The sequence below is a fragment of the Lotus japonicus genome, chromosome 5, assembly GCF_012489685.1.
Source record: "Lotus japonicus ecotype B-129 chromosome 5, LjGifu_v1.2".
Taxonomy (NCBI): Eukaryota; Viridiplantae; Streptophyta; class Magnoliopsida; order Fabales; family Fabaceae; genus Lotus; species Lotus japonicus.
In genome coordinates, this window is record NC_080045.1 from 16,967,462 (window position 1) to 16,983,391 (window position 15,930).

At 36.6% G+C, this 15,930-nt stretch overlaps 1 protein-coding gene across 1 annotated transcript; it reads left to right on the forward strand.

Annotated features, from left to right (window-relative positions):
• The first annotated feature begins 9,000 nt into the window (after window positions 1-9,000).
• Window positions 9,001-13,303, forward strand: LOC130717771 (F-box/kelch-repeat protein At1g57790-like). Its single transcript, XM_057568131.1, has 3 exons — window positions 9,001-9,143; window positions 10,252-11,399; window positions 12,981-13,303. Exons 1-2 carry the CDS (start codon window positions 9,112-9,114, stop codon window positions 11,348-11,350), a joined length of 1,131 nt encoding a protein of 376 aa, XP_057424114.1. The 5' UTR covers window positions 9,001-9,111; the 3' UTR covers window positions 11,351-11,399; window positions 12,981-13,303.
• The last annotated feature ends 2,627 nt before the right edge of the window (window positions 13,304-15,930 follow it).

Here is a 15,930-nt window from a genome sequence, read left to right on the forward strand (position 1 = left end):
GCTTCAAATGAAGATTCTACACGCGTACACCCATTTCTCTTGATGATTTCAATCTTTCTTCAGAAGGAAGTTTTCTATTCCGACATTCGATGCAAAAAGCAACTTATCGGGTAAAATAGTTTTATACCGACTATGCATTAGTGGCCAAAAATACAAGGAGACCTCTTTATAGTTTTGGAATTCTTTTGCCAAAACATATCTATTAATTCACGGAGAATGACGCCGGAAAAATCAGATTCGCGAAACTTTCATTTTCCCGCGTTTTGCCAACCTCTATATATAGCCAAGAAAGGAAGAAAAACACAAATGTTCCACCATTTTCCCCACCCAAACCCGCGGCCAAGAATAAGAAGAAGGAGGAAGAGATTTTGTTCAATCCTTGCTTGATCGTCGATCAATCAGTTGCTGCTTCAAGGTTTTGAGGTATAGTCGCTAATCCTTACCTCTGATCGCTTTTTCCATAGCTTTTCTGTAGACTTTTCTGAGCTGATAGTTTATGGGTTTTTGCAAAACTATCCTGAATATTTCATTTCTGATTCTAAACCTCTTCCTTATGTGCCCAAGATCACTTCTGCCGGGTTAGATTTTCCGTTATGTTGCCGGAATTCCGCCGGAATCAATTTTAGCCTTAAATACCCATTTTTGGAGTTTTTGGAGTAAAGCTTCAACCTTTAGGCTGAAAACTATCGCCTTAGCTTAGTGCTAGTAGGATTAGTTGTCATAAACGTCGTTGGTGACGTCCCTGTCAATTTGATTTTTGGGATTTCAGTTTTGAAAATCCTAAGTTAAAAATCATGACCAAAATACCCCTGCGACAGTTTTTGATCCGATAATTTTTCCGAGTTCAGAATACCCTTAGTTACGGCTAATGATAGCATAGGAACCAAGTTTGATCGAAGAAAAATCGAGTCTCCTAATTACCTAAAGTGGCCGAGCCTATGGGGGAGGAGGAGGAAAATTTCCTTTTCCGAAAACTTGTCTTTCGCGCTAGATTATCGTACCTTAGAGTATAGAATTCCTTCGAGTAACCTTAGTAAGTATCGATAGCTTAGTTTTCGATAGATTCTGATAGTATTTCTGTGGTTTTGCTCTAAAGGTGATTTTGAGGAATTTCCAGCGGAGCAAGGCTTTGATTGTGAAGGAGCTTTAGGAGATAACTCTGGAGAACCTACAGGTGAGGGCTTCTCACTGAATCTCTAGTTAATACTTAGGGTCGATGCTTTCGACATTGTTTACTGTTTATGCACTGGATTGTGTGTGATTGGAAAATGTTTTCTGAGGCTTCGGCTGACAATGTAGATGATGCATCTACTTAATGTTTTTGATGAGTGAATTACATGCTAAGTGCTAATTGGGTAATTTAGGATGTGTGGTGCATGCCTTATATGCTAAGTGCTATGTGGTTATTGCTTAATATATTGATATATGACATGTTGATTGGTTGTGCTGAGTTATTTATACTTATGCAATGAGATCTGAGATTCTGAATGGTGAGAATAGCGGGCAGGTCATGCCGATTTTATTTTGAGAGTTCTAAGAAAGTTTGATAGGACGAATGAGATTCGGACCTTGTTATGATGTGTATGGATCGAGACATTCTCTGGAGTCATTTGGGGATTTGGAGATCCCGAGAACTTATAGGAATTGCGATAAGACTAAAAGGATAGTATTTTGTAAAGAAAACTCATAAGACATTAAACAACCTTTAAATCTTTAATTAATGATAATAAACTCGAAAGGAAGGCGTGGAAGTCAAATCTTAGTTTTGGAAAACGAGAAGTGTCGTCGGATCCCAGTGTTGAGAAAGTTGAGAGGCTTCAAGTATGTAGATGTTGTGGTGCTGTTGGAGCAGCGTTTGTTATTGTGTTGTTGGAGCAGCTATGTTGTTGGGCTATCCTGGGGATAAGTCCGGGGAATTGATAGTTCCCGAGTATGTTGATACTCTTGCTCGTTGAGCAGTTGTGACCATCGGATTGAGATGAGTCGGATGATTTGGAGATCATCATGAGAGAATGTGTGTTGTGGAAAGAAGTGTATTTTGTCGCAGAATCGACTTTACCTTAGGGTAAGCTTTTAGAGACTTTAATTTAGCTAGAACACGTGGCGACGTGTCGAGTGAGATTCAGAGACGTTGTTTCACTAATCATCCTGCATTCATGCAACATTAATGGGGTATTAACACAGGACGTACTCTGGACCTCGTCGGATTCCAAAATGGTCATAAGACCCGGATTTCCGTGTAAAAGCGTTTGTAGACGTCTCTTGTAGCAGACCGAAATGGCAGACCTACGGGTTACGGCTGATCTGACTACCGCTGATGTTGGAGTAAGAGGCACGCGGGCCGAAATGGTCCCACCGTGGCTGGTGCTAGGGCTGATCCGTTGATGTCCATCCGTTCCGGATTGCATATTGGTTGACTGGGTTAACCTGCATATCATTTCATGCAACATGCATACTGACTTAGTTGTCGAATGTGATTGTTATTTGTTAATCCTATTTGGAACATGTTAAGTGTTTTTATTGTCATTTATGTTCGTTATGGAATATGTAACCCTAGGATGTTATCCCTAGCTATAAGCCTAAGTGGTTATTCTATTATCTGTATCTATCGATGTTATTATTTACATAATTCTTTGGAGTTGACCCTCGCGTCTTCTGTATGTGCTTTGGCGGACAAACGCCCTTTGTCAGATGTCCACGGCGGACTAGATCATGATGGTTCACCCTTCGGGGGGAACTAGAGTTGAGATGCTGGAACAGGAGCGCATCGCGGTAGCGAGAGGAGGACGGATGGTGTACTTAGACTAGGTCGTTCTGAATTCAGATTCGGACGACGATCATGCTAGCATGTAGGTTTTAGTGCTGATGTGAGCTCCTCGAGATGGGATTAGTGTAGGAGTAGAGTCTTAGCTCTGAACATCATTTGTGTTCTTTGGGGACAGGGTAGTTTCCCACCTATAGCTTTTTGTGTGGTTTCTTTACAGGAATCACAGAGAGTTGGTTGGACTTAGGAGGTCTTGTTTCAGGCCGATGGGCCAGCTTATTCTCAGTTTTGAGGGATGGTGTTGCGGACACTTCACCTTTACTTTCAGTCTGTACATATTGCCTTCGGGCGCTACACTTTTCTTTCCGTCACTGGAGGTTACTCGTGACGAGGTTGTTACTTACAGCGGGGGCTGTATTATATATTGTACATTAGTTCTGTTGCTTTTCGCTTTTGGGTTTTATTTAATTCAGTCTTGTCTTAGTTATTATCAAAAAAAAAATATTCACGTTTTTCCGCATTAAGTTTTACTTTTGGTTACTAAAGTGACGCCACCGAAATCGGGGTGTTACATTAACAGAGCATAGAGTGCTAGAACTTCATGGTTTCTGGATATGGTAGAATAGCAGGGAGATGCAATATTTAGGTATTCATTCTGAATCAATCAGTGTAGGTTGGGCAATTGCTTCATGTGCCCAGTTAGAAGCAACCAACTTAGGAAGGTGAAGGTCAATTTATTGCAATGTGATAAAGGGATTTATGGATCACAATATCTCAGTTAGCAATTCACGCCTAGAAATGTATGGAAAATGTGATATGATGACCATTGCTTGGAGCCAATATTTAATAGGTTGGAGAGGGATGCTGGTTAACTAATGCACGGAGGGAGGGCGTTTGAAGAGGTTGGAGGGTTTAAGTTATAGAATTAGTAGAGGGTGATTTCAGATTCAGATATGTGGTGAGGGTCAGAGATTGGTTGGTGATGAAGGAGATAAACCAGAGAGAATTATTTTGGAGTTTTTTTAATATATTTTTATCTATCGTAATTTACTAATATAACCTTTGGTCCACCGGTGGACCAATAATAAAAGTATCCACCTACTTTTGATCAGTTTTACTGTTTCAACATTTTTAATATTCATTTCGAAAGTCTCATATCTTAAATGTTTTTAAGCTTAGCCAAAATTCTTCAATTTCGTCCAAACATAAAAAGAAATCCAAATTTAGAATAAGTATGAGGTTTCATGACAATATTTCAACCTATATATGTGTATATAATTATATGCAACCTTTTAAACGTTTAATTCTGGACTTCTTTTAAATCTCAATTCATCGAATCAAGTAGTTGAAAAGTGAACATTTATTAATTTTAGTTGAAGTATAAGAGCATCTTCACTGCATGGTGGCTAGTTGGGTTGCTTAACTACTATTCTGGTGGGTTCAGACTGCTACATAGGATTTAAGCAACTCATAAGCAACCCATGCAGAATTCCCTCCAGTGCACGGTTGCTTATTTTACTTTTAATTGAACCCCACTATACCTCATATATTTATATTTTTTTATTTCCATTTAAACATTATTTGAATTTAAATAATGTAATTAAAAATCAACATGGTTTGTACCAAAAAAAAACCAACATGGTACGTCAAAAAAAATCAATCCTCACCAATTTAACCCTAATTTTTGTCTAATTTTTTTTTTAATTGGGCCAAACGGTCACAAAGTGACCAAAAGGACCCAAATTAACCCTAAAATGACATAACCTCATCCTCACCATTTTATTTACTCTCAGCCGTTTCTCTCTCATTAACACCCCATTCTCACTTCTCAGCTGTTTCTCCCTCTCATCAGCACCCGTTCCTTTCTTTCTTTCTCACTCTCAATCGATGGTTCCCTTTCCTTCCTCTAAAATGGCATGTCCCTTCCCTTTCTTTCTCACTCTCAATCGAAGGTTCTGCCTCTCTCTCTCACTCTCTCAGACTCATGTCCCAGATCGGTGGTTCTGAACACAGATCAGAACGCGTTCTTCACCTTCTTCTCAGACCGCGTTCTTCACCTTCGTTTCACCCAGAGCAGTGGTTCGGAACACAGATATCGGAGGCTTCCAACCCAAAGGTAGCAAAACCAGAGGTTCATGACCAAATCAGTGACATGCAAGATGCCAAAACACCTATGTGCACGCGAGTCAGTGCTTCCACGTCTTCCTCCACCCATATCAGAAGTTCAGAAGACCGATCGGAGGTTCCACATGTGTAATTTCATAATTTTTTTGGGTTTATTTTTATTTTTCAAATGTAACAAAAAAATTCATTTCTTACTTTCTCCATGGTTGATTTCGTTTTCGTTTCTGTTTCTCCATGGTTGATTTCATCTCATAATAAAAAAATTGATTCAAGTCTGGAATTTGTTTCTGATTCAAGTCTGTAAATTAGTAGATTTCGTTCCTGTTTCTAGAATTTGTTTACGTTTTTTATTTGTCTATTCTGTTTGATCATTCTTTCCCTCTTTTTTCTTAACTGCAATCAGTCTTTAAAGGAAAGAGAGAATATATGATATTTTATTAAAAAAGAAGCAGATAGAAAGTTAAGCAACGTTGCTTAAATAAGCGACGTTCCTTAACTTTAGAGCATAAGCAACGCCATGTCATCACTCTCAAACCATAGCAAAAAATAAGCAATGTTGCTTATTTTCTCCAATCAGGTTAAGCAACCTGCGTTGGAGTTGCTCTAAGTGTGTATATACTATATGTGTATTGGGAAATTAAAGTATATATTCTTTTTACAAATCGAAATATATATGCTCGTTTTATTAAAGCAAAGCTATTCTCTTTCTAGAAGGTGTGTAAGGAACAATCTGGAAATAATAAAAACAAATATACTTTATTATGTTTACATATAGATAGTTGTGGAAGTGAGGAAGTCAAAGCACGTTGTGAAATTTAGATTACTCGTATCTTGTTTCTAACCCAAAACCAAGGTAGGGTCGCTCCAAGCAGCCAACACTATGTCGTGACTCGCGAGAACTCAAGACGGTGAGAGTTTGTCTTTTCTTTTTTGTTCGACAACTGAGAGTGACAATATAATCCATATAAGTTGAAGCTTCCTTAACCAGTTTCTAGAAGCGTTTCCAATTGATAATGTTAATAATTCTATTTTTTTCAAGTTAAAAGGGAAAGATGTATGAAATCACAATATAATCCATATAAGATGTTTTATGAACTTTGCACGTACACATTACTAACTATAATCACGAATTAGGAATCATACCCCAGCTAAACATGGTTTTCTTTTACCTCTTTTTCCTATATTTTTCAAATGTTTTTCCCTAAACAGAAAAGAAATATAGAATTTTTGCATAAAACCACGAAATAACCCTGGTCCTGGTTCCGTTTTCAGATGAAATATTATTGCTCTATGAATAAAACACGAGAAAAACAACTAGAGTACTTTTCAAATGAGTTTCAAAATTATGCAATTAGTTGGTTTTGAATAATGCATGGTACTAAGTAGTCACATGTGTTTGAATATTTACCAACTCAACCTCATCTTCAAACATAACGAATTTCAATTTCAATATTTTCAATATTTTATCTATCAGTATAACTGTATAAGACTAGTAAAGGAATCATGATTATATGTATTATTCTTAAATTTATTAATTCTTAGGTTTAATTGCACTTTTACCATTAACTAACACGATTATGTAATTGTGATCTTTTTCTTAAAACGAGCTATTTTGAACTTATTGGTAATGTGATTGTTCAATTTTCATCATTTATCATCTTTTCCATCTAAAATCTCACATATCAGTCTACATGATATTTCTATTCGCAACACGTTCGCTTCTTTTTTCTATTTAGTATTTACACATCTTTTCTTCTATTCTCACCTCATTTGAGACACATCAGCAATTAATTATTATTTTTTAAATGCTAATACACTTTGAGTTCCTATTTATGTACTGTACTAAGCGGGCTAATATACTTTCAGCTAAGTATTAATGTTCCCTCCCACTAACAATTGAAAAACTTCTCTAGATATTTATAGTTCCACTAGTAATTAAATCACCCACTAGCATTAAAACCCAATTTATATACCAAATGATGACTGAATGACTCATAAAAGACATTAAAAACTAACTAGGGGAAATACAAAGAGACATCAGAAAATTATCTCAAAAATACAAATTCAAAAATAAAATATCAAATTAGACTTATTTACTAACGTTTTTTTTGGTCAATTACTTATTTACTAACTAAGAAGGTCCAATAATTATAAAACCTTAATTTGGAAAATTTAAGCCCATGAGTACATCTTGAACATGCAAATTGGGCTCTTGAAAATTCTTCCTTCAAGTTGGATCCAAATCTATATTCTTGAGTTGAAAGAAAGTGGTCCATTTAGGTGTAGCCTTTAAGCCAGTTGGATCTTTTTTTCCCTTGAGCTACAAAATTAATCCTTGCAAAGTTTCCTTCATTCTTTTAGTAATGAACCTTGTCACTAGATCTCCTATTAATGGTCTTTGTCTGAGTTTGACCGATCTCTATCAGATTATATATACCTTGTACGAAGGTCGACAATGCTTCACACATTGCGAACTTGTTCTTTAGAGAGATAGTTAGGCTTCATGGTCTTCCTATATTTATAGTGTTTGATAGAGATGCTAACTTTCCTTAGCCATTTTTGGCACACTTTATGACATAATTTAGGATAAACTTCTCTTTTCTATCACTTGTCATCCTCAAATTGATGGCCAGACAGAGGTGATTAATAACACCCTTTCCACCCTCTTTATAGTTGTTGTAAAGAAAAAATCTTAAGTCTTGGGAGGAGGGCTTACCACATCTCGAGTTTGCTTATAATAAGGTTGAAATTCTACTACTCGACATACATCTTTTGAGGTTGCTTATGGTTTTGATCCTCTCGCCCCTCTTTATATTTTGTCTTTGTCTATTGATGCTTCTTTGGTTCATAAACATGGCATTGATAGGGCAGAATATGTAAAACAACTACATGCAAAAGTTAGCGAGTAAATTGAAAAGAAAATGAAGCACTAAGCTAGAGTAGCTAATTAAAGGAGGAAGGATGACATTTTTTACCCCGACGATTGAGTTTGACTTCACTTGAGAAAGGAAAGGTTCCTTACTCAAAGGAAGTCCAAAGTTAATCATAGTCATAGAAGATATGAACCATTCTAAGTCATAGAGCGCATCAATAATAATGCGTACAAGCTCAACTCTCTTGATGAGAATGGTGTTAGTGCTTTTTTTAATGTTTGTCTTTCCCCTTTGATGATGTAGGATTTGATTCGAGGACAAATCCTTTTGAAGATATGGGAATGATGCATGCTTACTTGAGGATCCTACATAGGATAACTTGGATGGTTTGGAGGCTCTTGTTGGACCTACCATAATGTCCAAGGCAAAGAAGGATATATATTTTCTTCCTTCATACTTAACCTATTTGCCTTCATTACCTATGTTAATGATTCCAAAGGTCCTGATACCCCTTGCATTTGAGTACTAGAGGTTCTTGATTTGCTTCACATGTTTTTCATTCAGCATTTTATATGAGTTTTTGAGCTTGTAATTTCAGCTCATGTCGGTTTAGTATTGATCTCAGTAATGGTCCATTAGGGTAGAAGGAGAAAATGTTCATGAGAGAGGGTAGATAGGTTTGGAGCATGGGCTTGGCCCATTTTTGTGCTATATGGCCGCCGCTCTCCTAGCCCTGTATGAAGGTTTTTTTTATAGGCAGCCCTATATGAAGGTGAAGCTTTGTACATAGTTTTCCCTCACTTTGAGTCATAATTTGAAAATTGATTTGTGAGGTAGAGTGTGTTCATCCACATTTTCCTAGAGTATTTTCATGAAGATTGTCAAGAACCCTATAAATCTTGTGAATCTTTTTCACATGGAGACGTATCAAACTTAGGCTTGTGGAGCCTATTCCACCACCTCCACCTTCTTGTCTTCCAAATTCCATCTTCTCTTAAGATTCAAACTTGGGCTGTGATTTTCGTTTAACCCAACCCAAGTCATCCATTTTATTTTAGGACAAGAGAAGAGACAACATCCCATGAGGCCCAAGAGTTCCACACAACAAGGTGGGGGTTAGATCACGTGACATTCACGTGGACTTCGTGTGACTCGTGTCTCGGTGGAAGGCTCCACACGTTTTTCGTGGATAGAGCCGCCTCGCACGTGCCAGTGCCGCCACTCACTTCTTCATACCCACGTGCCAGTGCCTTCTTTCATTCTTCTCTGTGTGTTGACACCCTTCTCACCTCTTCCTCTCTCTCTCATCAATCCCTCTCTCTCTAGAAACCAACTTCGCTGTTCCGCATAATGTCGGGGAAAAAGAGGAGGAAGTTGAAATCGTAAGTTCCTGTTCTGTCTAAGTCTAATCCAACTCTGAATTTTACTTGTCCTTTTTCTAATTTGTTCAATTTTTCGTATGAATTTTGTGAAAATTGTTTTCAAATGCTGGATCTTTGATAGGACTAGTGTTTTTTTGTTTGGTCTGTGACTGGATTTGAATAATGGACTAGGTTTATGATAGTGACTGCTCTAGGGTTTATGGATCATTTCAAACTCTGATGCATTGTTTTTTATTTTAAGATTGTGATGTCTGCTTTGTTTAATTTTCATTTTTATGATCTAATGTTGTGTTTGATTTTAGTCCTGTGGTATAATTTTTCTTAATTTCAGTTTGTGTTTGGAATCACATTTGTAATACTGAAAAGTGGATTTACCTGGTTTGAACTTGATTCTACCCACACAAGCACATTCTGTGATGGAAAATTGATTCTGATTTCAGAGTTGAATTTGGAATTTATCTGCTTCTAGCAGTAGCTTTCACTTTTTATGCGAATTGGTTGTGTGAACTGAAAAATTTTATGGTAGAAATGAATTTTTTTTCCGAAATGTATCCTGACTGAGGTTTTAGGTTGTGGTTGCATCGCGAGCCTTGATGTTGTGATGTGGTCGTGTAGACCTTCAAAATCATGATGTTGTGGCTGATCTAAAACCTTGATCCAAACATAAATAACTTTGGGTTTAACTCACTTTTACCGAATTCAATTCCATTCGAAATCAATTTTGATGGACTCATTCAGTCACCCACTTGAAAATAATTAATAGTAATACTTCTATGCTTTTTCTAGTGTTTAACACTCTTTTGATTATAATTCTCACTATACTAGTTTTGGTTTGCTCATGTAGAGTTGTAAACCCAGATAGTCAATTTTCAAAGTATTCGTACTGATGATGGTATTATTATGTTATATACTTCTCGTGATATAGATTATCTTATTTATGGTTTACTGTCCTTGAGTGGTATAAGAAGTGAGATTGGTGTACATATTTATTGGGATAAAGACCTGTTCAATTCACAAAGTTCTAGTCTCTTCCTTTTGCTGTTGCATCTTAAGTGTATTCAAGTGAATTTGTTCAACTTCTCTCTTACATATATCTCCAATTATTCAGGTTAAGTGATGCAATTGCTGACAGCAGAAGATCAGGAACAGAGGTTAAAAATGAAAATTTGGAGCTGCAATCATGGTCTGATCTCCCTGCTGAACTCTTAGAGTTAGTCATGACCCGCTTAGCCCTAGATGATAATGTCCGTGCTTCTGTTGTTTGCAAGAGGTGGCATTCTGTTGCCACTGCTGTGCGTGTGGTAAACCAATCGCCGTGGCTAATGTATTTTCCAAAATATGGTGACTTGTATGAATTCTATGATCCTGTGCAGCGTAAGACCTATTCACTTCAGATGCCAGAGTTGAGTGGATCAAGAGTTTGTTATACAAAAGATGGTTGGTTACTTCTTTACCGTCCCCGAACTCACCGAGTTTTCTTCTTTAATCCCTTTACTCGGGATATTATCAAACTGCCAAGATTTGAGATGACATACCAGATAGTTGCCTTCTCTTGTGCTCCAACGTCACCTAACTGTGTTCTGTTTACTGTTAAGCATGTTAGTCCTACTGTTGTGGCTATTAGCACATGTTACCCGGGGGCAACAGAATGGACCACCGTTAATTTCCAAAACCGCTTGCCTTTTGTCAGTAGCATATGGAATAAGCTTGTCTTTTGCAATGGACACTTTTATTGTCTGAGTCTCACAGGTTGGTTAGGCGTGTTTGACCCATCTGAACGTACTTGGAGTGTTCTGTCAGTACCTCCACCCAAGTGCCCAGAGAACTTTTTTGCCAAAAATTGGTGGAAGGGGAAATTTATGACAGAACATGAGGGAGATGTTATAGTAATATACACATGTTCTAGTGAAAACCCCATTATTTTTAAGTTAGATCAGACATTAATGGAATGGGAAGAGATGAGGACACTAGATGGAGCAACTCTTTTTGCTAGTTTCTTATCTTCTCATTCAAGGACTGAGCTCCCTGGAATGATGAGGAACAGTGTCTACTTCTCTAAAGTTCGTTTTTACGGGAAGCGCTGCATATCATTCTCCCTTGATGACTTTCGATACTATCCTCGTAAGCAGTGGCATGACTGGGGAGAACAAGACCCTTATGAAAACATATGGGTTGAACCACCAAAGGACTTCCCTGGTTTCACCTGAAGAATTTTGGTGAAACAAATAAGCATTTCCAAACCAGTAATGTGTAGAGGTATTTGTTATCACTCAGTTTCTAACTTTATTTATAACTGTTGGATACATGTTGTCATATTGATGCATAATAAGCTAGTCTGTGATTATTCTTTACGAAGTAATTATTTATATTTGAACTTTTAATCATCATTATTGATGCTTTTAATATTGGATTAACAATGTTTGCTATGTGCAAAGTAGTCAAGGATGCTCTCATTCAGGCATATTCTTATCAATGCTTAGTTATAGGGTTAAATTTTGTTAAATTTTTGTGTACACTACAAGCTAACTATTCATTCACATCACATTAAAGTAGTTTGACTATGCCCATAGCTATCTAAAGAGTTTTCTATTGATGTGTCAACACATGACTAAATAAAAACTTGACAGTGAATCAAAATCAAACTCAGAAGTTCTGTATAATTCTTGGAGAACTTTTTCCTAAATGTTTACATGTGTTAATACTTCATAATAACTTCAGTGTCAGTTTTGGACATAAATATAAATGATGCTTTGCATTTGCTGCACGTTTTCGTCAAAAAGCTTTTGTTATTTCTCTTCAATATTTTTAAAATGGTATGGTTACTGACTTACTGTCATTGTTTTAAAAATGGCCATTGTCATTATTGAGTTTGAAAAAGGAAGGGGTTGGATGTTAAACTGTGAAGCATTACTGTCTGTGTGTTTGTGTATTATAGACATAGATACAAACAAGTTTGAAATCTCTATTTTATTTTGACTTGTGAGGATGAGAAGAGTGAATCTAGGTTAAACATTAAGTCATGCATGTGTGTGTTGGGATTTATGATCTAGAGTCTAGACACACATGACAGAGAGTTATGGTATTCCATGATCCATGTATCTGGCCCCACATCTTGTTGTTGTTGGACAAGTTCATTCGTTCGCATTGAGCAGGAAGCTTTCACAAAATTTCTGCCTAATATTCCATTTAATGTATAAAATTGAGATAATCCTATTAAGGATAGTAAACTTTGTTAAGTGACTTCCTTTGTATGGAAGGGTAGAAGGTAATGAAAAAGAATAATTATTTAGATAAAATTGGATTTTGAAAGAGACAAATTATGAAATTGAATCCCAATGAGAAAGGACTACAAAGACACAAGTCAGGGGAACTTTTGAGGGCATTTAGAAAAAAAATTGACAGTGACCAGGGAAGATGAAGACTAAAGGGCATACCAGCTTAGAAAACCATAAGTAACTGCAGCATTTTCTCTTATTCTTGCACTCTTCACTGATGCCCAAATTTTACAAACATACGCCAGCAATCCTGAAAATTTATCTTCCCTACTTAGTGAATTTTGTTTATGCCAAATCTTGCTGAACCTATGTGATTGATAAATGTTTATTTAGCTGTTTGTCGAAGATGATTTGTTCACTGTGATAATTTTGTGATTTGGTTTGTTTGTTTTGTGACTGAACTGGTTGGCCCACTAAAATATTGAGCATATACACACCATTTTTAAAATTTGGATAGGAATATCAATCCTAAACTCCATGTTAGAATGCCGCATTTCATACCGACTGTCTTGATGCATTAATGTGATTCTTAATGTAGAGCGTAAATTTTTCCATTCTGCAGTTTTGGAGTTGTAGCTATCACTCTTTGGGCAGTAGCAGTTCGTTAGTAAAGTTCATTCTCAGAAGCATGCCAAAGGCGGCATCTCTACAGACTGTATATAGGAGGCTATATGTGTGAAGGAATCAGATCTGTTGGGGTAAGCTAAAGACTTACCCCCTTAATTATGTTGTCTCTGCTGAACTAGAAATTTCAATAATTTTATCAGTACAATAGATGTAGTGCTTATGCAAAACAACTGGGATTCATACTAGGTTTACCTAAATATTTATTGACATTTATTTTGGGCGTATGATCTATAGATATATTATCTGGATTGTTATTCATATTTCGTTGTGTGGTTGGCCTCTGCTAATTCAATTTTAGCTTCCTTTACTAAGGGAAATTTGTTTAAATGGATTGTCGTCCTCGATGACAGTGTGCGCTACATGCTACCACGCAATTCAGAGTCCAAGCAATCGATATTTTACCATCAAGGATATAGTGGTTTTTGTAGTAGCATTTGTCTGTATTCTGCACATGCATTAGTAATGTCTTGAGCTTTTGTAATATTTGCCGATAAAATGTCAGTGAGTCGTGAAGTCTTGAATTTACACTACATACAACACAGTTTTCCATCTACAAGCATAAAATTGGATTATGAAAAACTTTCATATTCCTCATATTAAACTGGTACATTTTCATGTGATCGATTATATTTAGAAATAAATGACATTCTCAAGGAAGTTTCTGGTAGATTTTCTTTAATACATAAGACTATTAATAATAGATTAAGAATTTGGATGACCGATACAAGGAACCTTATTGCCTTTAAGGATTTATGTTTTCTTCGTAGAAGATGAGTCCAACTTGCTCCATCCAAATTCCCTCAAATTCAGCTAGTTTGCGTTAACATAAGTTACCATCTCACGATCAGGGATTGTAACTTCGCAATGCTGTGTGGCGGACACTAATACCTCATGCTGAGATGGTTTCTTTTATGGAATGGTTAATGCAACTTGCAGAGTTTGAAATTATTAAATGGTTAATGCAACTTGCTTTGGATTCAATTTGGAGGTGTTGAAGTGCTAAGATACTTAACAATGCAATTCCAAATCTGAATGCCTCACCCTTGTGCTCCCTGACTGCCCAGATTCATCTTTTTATTGTTGGCTTCTCGCATGTGATTTGGGGCATGTTTTTCGGGAGGCTGATGCGCTTGCTAAATTTGGTGATTCGGACATATCTTCGCGTGTTCTTGATGTGCTTCTTAGTTTCTGTTTTGTTCAGTTTTTGTAAGGCAGTGCTTCTACTTTTTACCTGTGGAGCCTTGTAGTTTGTTTTGCTTTGTTCCCTTGGTTGTTTCTAGTGCCCATGCTTCACTGAAAATAAAGTTTACATGAACTCGTATTGACAATATAGTACTTTTGGTCAAGCAACATAGAATGCAATTTCATTTTTTTGTTATATTTTCAGTTGATCCCCACAGACGGCGCCAATGTTCTGGATCTAGATCTGACATGAAGAAGGGACCTTAATCCAAAACCCTAGTAGACAAAGTTATGAGAAAATAAGAGTGTAATATAATAATGGAAAGATTTTTTTTACACTGAATGACCTTCCATTTTATAGTGGGATGGTCCAATATCCTAATGCTATATTAATTGGGCCCCTGGGCCTCAAAAATCCTCGGTCCAGAGAGTTGGTCGCCCTATGGAGGTCTCGCCTAACCGTCCTATAGTCGAGCCAAGGTCTAACTCTGAGCGGGTCCTATCATGAGCAGGCCCCGCCTAGTCCAATAGGGATAGAGGCGCAAGAAAGCAAAACAAACTATCCTCTAGGTAGACTGTGGGAGAACATTTTTCGTTTAATCTTTTTTTTGTCGATTGTTTATCTAAATAAATCGTGTTCATACTAAGATATTGGTATTTATCTCTTCAATTTAGCTGAAAAGTCTAAAATTAGTAATGCTTAGAGAAGTACCACTAGCTGTGCTTAAATCAAACATCCCTTCTCCATTTCTAAACATTGTTTCACAATAAAATATTATAATGACCAAGAAGATGAATGTACTGTCAACTAAAAGAGGGTATAATGTAGATGAACTTGGCCAAACGTACCTGTATTTCATCCATACTTTAGGCAGGCGCAAAGATCATTGTTGAAAGGATCTAGCTCTCATGCCATTCTCAAAGGCAGCAAGCAAATAATGGGGTTTTGATTTTCCTACAATGTAATATTACAAGGACAAACCCTCTTTACCCAATGGATGTCAATTGGAAGGGTTAAAAGTAGCTGTTTAAACTTAGGTAAAAAATTTGATCCTTAAGAATCATTCTTTAAAGGCTTAAAGGGTACAAAGGTCCCTGAAATTACAAAAGGAATCAAATCCAGGACCTAGAAAAATTTTGCATCAAATTGGGTCCCTGGAAATTTTTTTTTAATTCAATTAAGGCCAAAGTGTGCCAGACCTCAATTTTGTCCCAGTCACCTTTTCCACGTGACTTTTTTAATTTTTTTTAATTAGAAAAATTAATTAAAAATAAAATTTTAATTCCAAGTCATTTATGTCAGCGGAAAAAAAACTTAATAAACCTAATCTAAACAAAAACCTAAATCTGAGTATTGCCGCTTGTTCTGTTAATTGTAAATTAATATTAATCCCTAATTAATAAAAAATCATGAACAAACCCATAAATAATCATTTTCTTCAACACCTTCCTCTTCCTCTTCACGAACCCAAAACCCAGAAATTTAAAAAACACTAGACAGTGATAAAATTCACAATTTCTACTCACTCAAATTCTACATCTCTACTTCAAAAGAAAAACACTCCTTCATGAACGAAAAGAATCAGAGAGAACTAAGGTGAAGACAAGGCAAGCTAAAATCAGCGTCTCCGTCTTCCGTCACTCTCCTCAAGCTCCTCTCTTCATCCTCTCTCTCTCTCTCTCTCTCTCTCTCTCTCTCTCTC